General features: G+C 34.5%; 2 protein-coding genes across 2 annotated transcripts; both read right to left on the minus strand.

Moving 5' to 3' along the window:
* Window positions 1–6,689: 6,689 nt before the first annotated feature.
* On the minus strand, window positions 6,690–7,268 carry LOC131873293 (uncharacterized). The gene has a single exon (XM_059216281.1). The coding sequence runs from the start codon at window positions 7,266–7,268 to the stop codon at window positions 6,690–6,692; it is 579 nt and encodes a 192-aa protein (XP_059072264.1).
* Window positions 7,269–8,832: 1,564 nt separating this feature from the next.
* On the minus strand, window positions 8,833–9,399 carry LOC131873294 (E3 ubiquitin-protein ligase RDUF1-like). The gene has a single exon (XM_059216282.1). It carries the CDS (start codon window positions 9,397–9,399, stop codon window positions 8,833–8,835), a length of 567 nt encoding a protein of 188 aa, XP_059072265.1.
* Window positions 9,400–12,103: the final 2,704 nt, after the last annotated feature.

Below are 12,103 nucleotides of genomic sequence, written 5' to 3' on the forward strand. Positions count from 1 at the left end.
TGGGTAAAAGGCGTATTAGAAAATCCCAAGCAAATATGTTGGTGGGTGTAAAGTTTAACTCCATGACCAGAACCAACATCTACCCTGTTGAGGAGCGCCATTAATTCTTTCAAGAAAATGTAAACACCAGAGTAATTAATTATCCCACATTGGTAGTGGGGAGGGATTTTTGAGTATTTAAATGTAAGGCTACACACAATCATAGTGTCAAAGCCTTGAGGCCTTTTACACAAGAGATAGCTGGCAACTAGGTGGACCCCATGCATGCATGATTCCTGAGGTAAGCAAGTTTCGCAGTAAGAGGACTAGCTAACGAGCATGCAAGTTCAAGGATGATCAATGGTTGTCGCTGATTCACAAAGCAAAGATGCATGCTAGTTAACCATCACGGAGCAGCAACAAGGCACGTGCAAAAAATGGTAGATTAAAGATCTATAAAGTTTGAGATGATCAGATGGTGGTTGTTGTGTCCCTATGCGAAGGTGAACAAAATTTACCCTTCACGAACTAGCGACCGATGAGCTCGCAGGTCCGTCTGGCGAGTTAGCTGGTGAGTCCCAATGAGCTGGCAAGTTCGGGTGGGAGGTTAACTGGCAGGTCCTGATGAGATGGCAATCTGATGGTTGTCACATGGCAAGGCGCAAAGGGTAAAATGGATAGAAAATTAAAGTTAATTGATATAGTTTTGACTATTAAAGAAATTTAAAAAATTTAAATAATGGATCCATCTGAGAGATTAATTCGCTTGGGGGTTATTTTTTGCCCAACTATGCAAGTATTGCATACCGTTGGAAAGCTCTCAGAATGGAGAATTCATCTTTGTAGCTAGTTTCAACAAAAATCAAATATTTTGAGAGAATTTTCCATGGGAAGGAGAAAGGAAATATTTTTCAATTGGGGAAAGAGGACACTTGGGAATTTGTGATAAAATTTGATCTTTTTCCCTCTCCTTCATATTCTAGTTTCTTCTCATTTGTAATGGTTTGTAGTTTTCTTTTGGAAATTTTCTCCAAGAGAGAAATCCAAAATTGCAGGTTCCAATGATGGCATTGTTCATTCTTTACAAATAACAGTGTTTTTCTATTGGATTTTTAGTGTTGTCTTTGATGTAGGATTGTTTCAATTTGTAGGTTTACACATATGGAAAGCATGTGTGAGTTTCCACAAAATTGTTTCTAAGATACCATTTAATCTTATCAAGGGTAATTTGGATTTGTCTCTTTCAGTCTTCTCTAAGAGTGTAATGTTTGTCTTTTGGGTATTCTTCTAGGAAGGATTTAAATCCTAAAACCAAGCATTAATGATTTTGAATGTATATTGGATATATAAGTATGATTTTGTGACAGAGCAAATGATTGTGTTAATTTAATGCATTAATACATGAAAATTTAATGTTGAAAGAATCTTGCACTTGAGATTTCTCTTCCAGTTTTATGCATGACTCTGTGGCCTAGATAAGGCACTAGTCTTTTGTAATGTTGAAGGATTGTTAGAACATCATTTTAAAATCCAAAATCAGAATATCTTTTATTTTCTATTCTATGGTAGTGTTCCATACATCTCATGATTCAAACATTGTTGAGTTTTTAATGTAGATTTAGCCTATCTATAGTAATCTCCTTTTTTTTGAACCTTTTATGAGATCTATTTTCTTTTATTGATGTTGTTATAAGTGTATAATGGGTTTAATTCTATGCATAAAAGGGTGTCCCCCCCTAGGTCTAGCAGAACCTAAAGTGTAGGAGGATCATTAGGATCCTATGTTTTGTTGTCCAATACCTAAAGTATTTCATAGATCGAAATTGGCTATTTCATAGAATCAATTGCAGGTGAACTTGGGTTAACCAGTTTTGGTGAACCACAGAAGTCTATTGAGGAAGCTGTCACTCAGCTAACTAAAGATACAATGTAGAGAGGAACATAGAAAGAGCTATCATTAAGAGTGTACCCCCTGAATCGGTGAAGAAAAAACTACTTGAAGATGATGATGATGATTCTTTAAGTATGTTAGGACCCATTGACATGAACAATTTGAGTGCATCAGAAATGATGAAGATTGCTAATGTTATGCAATCTCAAGCACACAAGAAGAGACTGAAAGTGAAAAGGATTGAATTAGAGACAATCTAGAATGCAGTAGAAATTTTGTGTGGTTTACTACCTTAAATAGTTGTTGCACATCTCCCTACACCCATCATCAAACTTGGTTAGTTAGTTGTAGATGCATTTGATCCTATCAAATCGCTTGAAGATGCTGCTCAAATGTTTGTTGAGAAGAGCCACAAGAAGAAATATGGAGATAAACTGGCTAAGAACATTGAAAGTGGCAAAATGGCTTTATCTCATAATGGAAGTCTATTGAAGAAATCAATTGAATCTGGAGGGAAGTATCTTGCCTCTACCTCCAATGTTACTTTCTTTTACTCTGACATTTCTAAGAGTCAAGATGAAACCGAGTAGGAAATGGAAAGGTTATGCAAGACATATGTCCCACTTCAGGACTCCATTCATGCCTTTAACTGGTCTATATATGATTTGCATGACAGATTGAATAGGAATGATAATGAGAAGGCTAAGAGATTCTGATCTCAAAGAGAGCTCAAGAGTCAGCTCACCTCACAGGTCGACATTCTTTAGAGAGCCTACTCCAATGCAGAAGTTATTCTTGCTACTCCTGAAACCTACACGCTAGACTCAATGGAAGAATTATTTTCCCAGTTGATGTCTACCTCTGGGTATACTGCTAACATATTGGAATCATGGGAAAATGCTTTATCCCAGATGAAGCATAATTTCAATGATAATTTTATGAGACTAGCCAATGCATGAACTTTTAAAAAAAAATGGTACTATGTGCTAAACACTTTGATACAGATTTTCTATATATATGTATATATTTTACTTTATCATTTTGCCATTGTTGTCAAAGGGGGGGTAATAATATGTATGTGTTTTTTGAAAATTTTGTATCTATGCATGCATTAAGGGGGAGTATTGCATTAAAAGGGGAATATGAGTACATAGGTAAATATATTGTGTATGCACACTTAGCGGTATTGTATTACTCTAAAAAATTTCTAAGTGTTTCCATTAATGCCAAATGGGGAGATTGTTGACTTGATAATAAGTGTAATCTATTCATCACTTCTTGTCATTGATGAAACACTCTGTCACATACATGTGAATACATTGACTACTGGTATAACGTCATTGGTTTACACTATTAACCAGTATGTTTAAGGTCTATCTCTAATCAGTACTTTGTGTCAACTGGTATGTGCTTAAGAGATAACCTGTGGTTACATTAAGTCGGCATCAAAATGAAGATGAAAATAAAGATGGAGATCAAATGCAAGATTCCAAGACAACGGTTCACATATTCTGTTCCAACCGGTATTGACTATTATAACCGGTATCTGATTTTATGATGAGTTACCAACACCATTTTCTTGACGACAATTTTTGTGAGGAGTTATTTTACTTGTTTAGATACACTGCACCTAGGAAATTGTATTTTGATTTCCTATGGCCAAAATAAGATTTGTGTGTATATTTAAGGACATCTTAGTGAATCATTTAGAAGAGTTAACTAATATAGAAGAGGATTTTATGCGAATACTGATATGCATAAAGAGTGAAAGCTTTTGTTGAAGAGCGATAAGTGTTAAGATGAAGAGCAGTGTTGAATGCACTTAGAATGATCTGATCAAGCAAGTCGTGTGCTACTCAGAATAGATCAAACCTTTCTTGTTGTTTTCTAATCATTACAATAGAATCAAATCCCCTAACCGGGTAAGCTCTAACAAGGTGATCCATTAGTTTGGATTCTCAAATCCTCTAGGGAGGTTACTCCTAACAAGGTAGTACTCTCAACAGGATATAAGCTTCTAATCAAGCTTGGGATCTCTAACAAGATTCGCTCCTAGCAGAGCACTTTGTAAGACCTTAACTGATTAGTTATCTATTACTACAGATAGTTAACTTGTGAGTTCCACCTCATCGTGGTTTTTAACTATTTGGGTTTTCCACATATAAACACTTGTGTTATGGTGGATGTTCTACAATATGTGGATGTTATTATCTCATTTTGGATAACATGTATTTTGTTTAAATGCTTGGTTAAGTTCATCTACCAGTTAGTGTTTGAAGTTGTGTTTGTTCTGGTGTCACTGATTCACAGAGCAAATGGACCAAGGAGATATCTCCTTTAGGAATCAAGCTTGATAATTCTGTTAGAGAGCTCAATTGCAAAAAGGGAATGGATATACAACACTAGGCTCATGACCTTCCTATGGTAGTGCATGGGTAGACATTATTGGTGATTCTAGTTCTCAGGATGGGCAAATTTCTTATGATTCTCAAACTAGCGAGATAGAATATAATAGTTATATATGTAGCAATTGTTTAGATTCTATTGATACTTGATGGCTGCGATGTGGCATGTTCATACTTTTATTTTTGTTCTCTTGTATATGTTGATCATTGTGGATATCTGATATTAAACAAATTTTATATTGTGCTTAAATTATATTTAATAGGAAAAATTTAAATTATTAATAAGATAATGTATATATTAACATCCCTTGTATATATAGAATGTAAATTATATTGAATTGATAAAATAATAAATATTATGAATTTAAGAAGTCAATGTTTGTTATTTTGAGTTTAATATGATTTTAATATATTACAAGGCAAAATTAATTCTAAAATAAATGAGGGGGATATGACAACGCTCCCTTCCCAAGATTTCTTGTCCTCAAGCAATTTCAAGTTACAATGTTCAAATATCTTGTGAACCTCCGAAGTTGCATCCTCCATTGGTAGGCCTTTCCATTTGACTAAGTATTCTTCAATAGTTTTATTTCTTAGCATTCTTATCATATGTTGAGGATAGTTTTTGATTCCAAGATCAAGGTCCCTTCATCGTCCAAGGTTAACAATTTGGGACATCAGATGGTATGCTATCCTAACACCTTTTTGAGGCAAGATACATAAAATACATTATGATTCCTACTATTCGGAGGAATTTCCAATTCATATGCCACCTCTCCTATCTTTCTCAATATCTTGTATGACCCATAAAACCGAGGGTTAATTTTTTTAGCTCCACTGACCTTGATGGATGGTTTCTTATATGGTTGTAATCTAATAAAGATCATATCCCCAATCTCAATTATGCATTTTGTCCTTTTCTTATCAGCATATATCTCTTTCTAATTCTAAGCTTGATGTATGTTGTCCTTGATTGAATTCATGGTTTCCACATGTTTCTATATGAAGTGCTTGGTTCTTGGTGCATGACTCTCTATCTGAGTCAAATCTCTGAAGGATGTGGCCTCATATGTGTATAGTGATTGGAAAGGGGTCATTCCTATAGACATGTAGTGGGTAATGTTGTAGCAATACTCCCCCAAGAGTAGCCACTTAACCCATCCATTATGTTGCCTTGTGAATTCCTCATGTACCCCTCCGACTGTTTGTTTACAATCTAGTCTACCCTTCCATTTGGGGATGATAACTGGTGCTCAAAGTTAATTCTATCCCTAGTAATTTGAATAATTCTTGCCAAAAAATTCTAAAGAAGTGGTTGTCTTGATCACTAACAATATTCTAGGGGAAACAATGTAGCTTGAAAAACTTCCTTAAATGATATCTCAACCACTTGTGGAGCTCTTAAATCTATTTAGATGGCCATGAAGTGTGCATACTTGCTGAGGTGATCAACTACCACATAAATGCAATACATACCTTGTACCTTTGGAAGTCCTGTTATAAAGTCCATAGAGATGATCTCCCATTTTAAATTAGGTCTGGGTAGGGGTTGGATTAGACCTATTGGGAATGTGTGCTCCTCTTTGTTCTTTTGACACACAAGACACTCATTAGTGTGTTTTAGCACATCTCCCTTAAGTCCCTTCCATGTGAACTTTTCCTTGATTTGCTTTTAGATTTTGAAGTATAGCTGATGCCCAAATATTGGATTATCATGGTAGGTTTTCAAAATTTTCTGCCTTAGCCAGCCTAATACTATTTAATTGATCTAGAATAAAGTTGACAAAGTGTTGAGATTACAAGACAGAACATGCAAACAATACTATTTTCTCATCTTAAAACATATAAATTCTAATATTGCACTAAATTTATTCATAATAGTATTTTTTTAATGTATAACATTTGAGAGTTGTTTTAATATCTAAAGTTAACTTAAATAAAGAAAAATGTATCAAAAAAGATCTCTGTTTAAATTAACAAATTTTAAAAATCTGTTTTGTAAATTTAAGTAGAGAAAAAATGTATAAAAAGATTCTTCCTCTTGAAACTATAAACTTTAGATGTCCAATTTGTGTGTATCTATGCTAAATGAAGTATAGCATACTATCTTAGGACCAAGTGCCTAATGAAGAATTCCAAACAGACTGAAAATTTTGAAATTAAGTACAAATTTTATAAAAAGATTTTAAATTGTAATAATAGAGATTCTTGGGTTAAAAAAAAAATAAAATTTTATCATCTTTGATGAGCAGATGACATGATATTCCTACTAGAAAAGGCATTAGTAAAGCCCCTACTAGCAGGGTCTAAAAAAAAAATAGAAGGGCTAAACTTTAGAAGAAGCTAGCCATTACTAGAGGTCCTGGATCTAACTAATTCTTAACTCTAACAATCTGGAGTTCCAATAGGAAAACCTAAGTTGCAGTAGAAGTTATCGATCTGAGTAAACGAGTTCTACAGATGGGACAAGAATTACTGCTTTCTAGCCATCGAAGAAGGCAGTGAGTATGGAATATGTGGGATTCATGACAAGGCATCTGTCGGGCATCTTTCCCCAGTTGAAAAGTCTCGGTGCAAATCGAGCACTCTCCATTAACATGATTGGCAGAAGTTATAATTTGAGTTAGCCTCTCCACATCCTCTCTATCATCTGGCAACTCAACTTTGGAGAACTCATGAGATCCTAGAATCATGCGGCCAATCAGTTCAGCTAAATCACTAAAACTGTTGTAAACTGTATTAATGGGCTCACGGAAACAATCTTTGTCGGATAAGCCAATAATCTGATTTTCTATTTCAACAAATTCTGGTAGTAAATCGTTTATGGAGTTGTGTTCAAGGTTCTGAATGTAATCGAGTGGAACGATGCCATCAGCACCGGTGGAGGATAATAAACTTCGTGCCGTCAAAATACTGTCTCGAAGAACGTCGCTAATGTCCCTTAGTCGCTGGAGAAGAGCAACGCTATCTACTTGTGTGTTGTTGGTACTCATATTTTATTACTCAGAGAATGATAATGCTTGAACTCGATTCAGATGCCACTTAAACGCTGTTGTAGCACTTTGCGTTTCCTCTTTTCAACTTCATTTATATAAATATACTGCCATGAGAGAGAGTGCGTTGGGTGACAATGGGTGATGGCGTATCACAAAAGAAACTTATTCACTCCAGACAGGATTAGTTTCAATTTTACGTTCAATATGTATTTTATTTAAAAAATTATCATTTTATAGTTGGCAAAGATGTTATTTTAATGATAGCAGATTTCCACAATCTGTGGCTTATAATTTTTTAAGTCCCTCAAAGTCAATCTTAATTGATCTTACTAGTAATAGGGAACCTTTGTATAATCACTACGTCATACATGTTATCCTTGATGTAGACATCAAAGAAATTGAATAATTCAATTTTGAACCCACAACAATTTGCACACGTTGATCCCAAAATATACAATAGATAAAATAAGTTTTGACCTACGATCATTATTTATATCTTTTAATAGATTTTTTCTCGTCTACAATATCAATATTGACAAATTATGATCGTTAAATTCTGATGTTGTTCTTGTCATCAAAGTTCAAACCCCCTTAAATTATTGTTGAATTCTTATAGTAGAGATAAAGTCTCTCATTTGTGGTCTCACTAGGTTCATAGTTTTCAATTAAAACTTTACCCTTTAACTAAAAAACACACAAAACAAAACTCATTTACCCTTCAATTAAAATGTTGGAGGTGTTATCACGTCATGTACATATTTTTCCTCTAATATCGAGTTCATAAACACTTCTTTTTTAATCTAGACTTACACATGTTGCTTCCACTTAAACTCTTGAACCTTGATCTATTCTATTACAGTTTATATTGTTGAATATGAATTGAGAGTACACACAATAATTAAAGACTATTGTCTTTAGTCATTTCATTAACTATAAGATTGGTTTAGTCAAGGATTTCATGCTAGATGAACATAGTTATCATGTAATCTAACAATCTCCCAAGATATTTTTAAGTACTACTGATCTACCATATGTAGCACAAACACCAAATTTGATAAATAATCAACTATAATGTCTTGAAACTTTACATGGATCACAGGACATTCACACCTATAGAAATCACCTAAAGATATTAGATTGATCTACAATAAAATTGTTACAAGATAAAGAACATCTAGACAATATCATTTTCTAATTTTAAAACATATAAATTCTAATACTACACAAATACTGTAAACTATATATAGTGTCTACTTCTTTAAAATAAGATATAATTGTTTAATTATCTTACCATAATTATCACTCATAATTAATCTAAATTTATTATTATTCAAATTATTTAATTTGATCAATCTAAATTTAATATTAAGAATTGAAAGAAACAAAAACAATCCTACAACCCATGAAAACACAATTATTATTAATCAGCCAGAACAAATAACACAACACATCCATTGACACAAAATAACACTTTACTTGTTGGGTTCTCCTCAAATAAAATGTTACCGCCAAATCTTCACTTCTGCACGGAAAACCAGTTGAGATATTGTATACACTAACTCTAACAATCTTCACTTCCAACAGGAAAACCTGAAACTGACCTTGAAATTCTTGGTGTAACTAAAAGAGCTCTACAGATTGGACAAGTATTACGCCTTTCTAGCCATGGTAGAAGACAGTGAGAATAAAATATGTGGGATTGATGGCAAGGCATCTGTAGTGCATCTTTCCCCGATTCAAAAGCCTCGGTGCAGTTAGAACAATGAGACTCTTCATTAACAAAATAACCTGCAATTGTTAGTTTAAGTAGTGCCTCCACCGCTTCTTTATCTGCTGGTGACCCACGTACCATGCACTCTCGAGCTTCTTCAACTAATTGCCGAATAAGTTGAGTCAAATCTCTGAAACTACTATTAACTGTGTCGATTTGCCCGTGAAAAGAATCACGGTCTAGTAACCCACTAAATTCACGTACTAAGCGGTGGAATTCTCTTAAGAGAGGAATTATTGAGAAATTATGAACTGGTAAATTTCGTACCGTCGAAAATATGTTGTGAAGACGCTGACTAATTTGATTGAGGCGGTGAAGAAGAGCTATGCTATCTGCGCACACATCGTTGGTAGCCATTTTTTATTCTTGGGTGGTTACCGGCCAGTCCACCTTGCACTGCCCCACAGATGGTGGAAGAGGTCTGGGTGACTCCACCTTGCATTGTCTGCAGAGGATGGAAGAGGTTTGACACCTTAGCCTTTTCCGAGAGAAGAATACAATGTCACCTTGCATTTTCCACAGAAAGTGACCCCACCTTGCATTGCCCACAGAGGGTGGGAGATGCAAACTAAATTGCATCACTAGGATTGAGACTCCCTCTCAATCAATATTGTGTTCTCCACAATTTCAAGCTTCTCTCTGAAGTACTCAAACTTCACTCGAGCTAAAGGCTTGGTGAGAACATCTAAAACTTATTCAACAGTGCTAATATATTTCAGCTGGATGACACCTCTTTGTGCCATATCACAAACATAGTGATAATGAGTTTCCATGTGTTTTGACCTACCGTGAAACACGGGATTATTAGACATTTAATACAACTCTGATTATCATAATAAATAATAGTAGATTCCCAAAGTTATCCAAACAACCCAACAAGAAGCTTGTGAAGCCAAACTGCTTCTCTAGTTGCCACACTTGAAGCAATGTATTCAGCTTCTATAGTACTCAATGCAACTGAAGACTGTTTCCTATTGGCCTTAGAGATCATAGCGGAACCCAAGCTGAAACAGATTCCTAAAGTGATTTTCCTATCAGTAACACTTCCGACTCAATCAGAATCAAAGTAGTCTTCCAAATTGATTATTGAGTTGATTGGATACTTCAGTACATAGCCAACTGTTCCATGCAAGTATCTTAGGATGTGCTTGGCTCCCACTAGGTGAACATGCTTTGGTTGATTCATGAATTGGCTAAGTGCACTCACTACATAGGAAATTAGTGTTGACTAGATACATCCAGGATCTAATCAACTACCTGTACTTTGAAGGATCTAGAAAATCAAAGTTAGCTACAGAAATACTCAACTTCTTCAAGTTAGTTTCCATAGGAGTTAGCTTGCTTGAGACCGTAGAGAGCTTTCTTCAGTCTTCACACATGAGTTTCTCTATTATGAATTTCATAACCTTTAGGTTGTTCAATATAGACAACATTAAGAAAACAGTCTTTATATCTAACTTCCAGCTTGCAGCATCAGCTACAATGGTTCTAATATTAGTATATCTAGCAGCAAGAGCAAATGTTTCTTTCAAACTACATCTAGCTTCATATTTTCAAAAACTTTCATATGGAACTCTCTTTTGATTCTTAATAAAAATTTGTGGTAATCTACTCTCACGAAGATTGCATAAACTAAGAATCAATCAAGGAAGGCAACCATAAATCAAAAATGAGAAATGACAATCTTTTTTCTACTTCACTTTTACGAAATGGACCTATAGGACAACCATTATGATCAAGGCATACCTTCGAGTGAAGAAACTAAGCTCCCTCTTAAGCTTGAATGCATGGTAATTCAAGAAACGCTTGAAGAGAAAATATCCCAATAGAATGAATTAACATGTAAAGTAACTTATCTAGACTTCCACCATTGACAACATATGCCAAGATTGATCAAAATGATATTGCCAATCTATGAACAACTTCAAACATAGTTTAAAACTACAGAACATTCTAAAATTGTTTTCCATAGTTGAATAACAAAGAGTTAGCTTATACTAGAAAACTAAGGCAAATGTGTGACTTCAAAAAACATTTTACAAAATCCATAAGTAAAGTATATAAGCCTAATTGTATTTCTAGGTCAATGCGTAAATCAGACATGAGTATCGACCACTCAAAAGGATACATATTGTAGTTGAGCACAAGTCTATGATCGAAATCCAGCTTCAATAAGTTAGATACGTCATTCATCTTAGGTTTTATCATTAAGAGAATACTTACTTCAAAGAATGTAATACGCAATATGCTTAAATTGAAGAGATAGTGTCGCAATGAATATTATGTAAGGATGATGAAAGCCATGGCAGAAAATGCATTAGAGCTAAAGGCAATCCTCTACACAAGAGAAGCAGAGCAAGATTATAATAATAGCACAACAAAGAACATGAGAGCCTATTATGAAGAGCTGAAGAGAACCAAGTGTTATACAATCACAACCCTACATGACAACCTTATCCAAACATAAAACAAAACAGAAAATGAAGTCCATACGATGTTAAGAGATTTTATGCAAATCGGGAGACATGCCATAAGAGTATATAATTTCGGAGCAACAAGACTATTGAGCATTTCAAGACTTAGATAGAATATAGTGCATCAGAACTATGCAACAAGTATCATAAGGGATCAGATCATAATATGAAGATAGTAAGGTCAGCATTGATCATAGATACTAAGTAGGATGTCTATCACACCAATGACTGAGATTCCATATTTTTGAATCTCCTATAAATTTATTCATCTTCCTATTTGTGCTTGTTGTTATATCCATCATAATACTCCTATATTTATATCTGAATACACATGCTGGAGTCTTAAGTGCCAAGGATGTATTTAGATCAATGCATCAATTTAGATCAACACATAAAATAGGTTGAGAGCTAAACATACTCAAAATAGAGAGTAGGGCATAACTATCTTCAATAGTTCAAACTGGATTAGAACAAATTCTTAACACAAGAACAAGGCTCGAACTAGGGTGATTTTTCCAAACTTCAGGAAGAAAGTTAAGCAATACTATGATCTGACAACAAGTGCACAAACCGACATATTAAAGAAC

Source organism: Cryptomeria japonica, unplaced genomic scaffold (genome assembly GCF_030272615.1).
Source record: "Cryptomeria japonica unplaced genomic scaffold, Sugi_1.0 HiC_scaffold_1417, whole genome shotgun sequence".
Lineage (NCBI taxonomy): Eukaryota > Viridiplantae > Streptophyta > Pinopsida > Cupressales > Cupressaceae > Cryptomeria > Cryptomeria japonica.

What these genes read in the sequence shown, in the direction of transcription:
- LOC131873293 (XM_059216281.1), bottom strand. Translation starts at nt 7,268, where the DNA reads ATGAGTACCAACAACACACAAGTAGATAGCGTTGCTCTTCTCCAGCGA.
- LOC131873294 (XM_059216282.1), bottom strand. Translation starts at nt 9,399, where the DNA reads ATGGCTACCAACGATGTGTGCGCAGATAGCATAGCTCTTCTTCACCGC.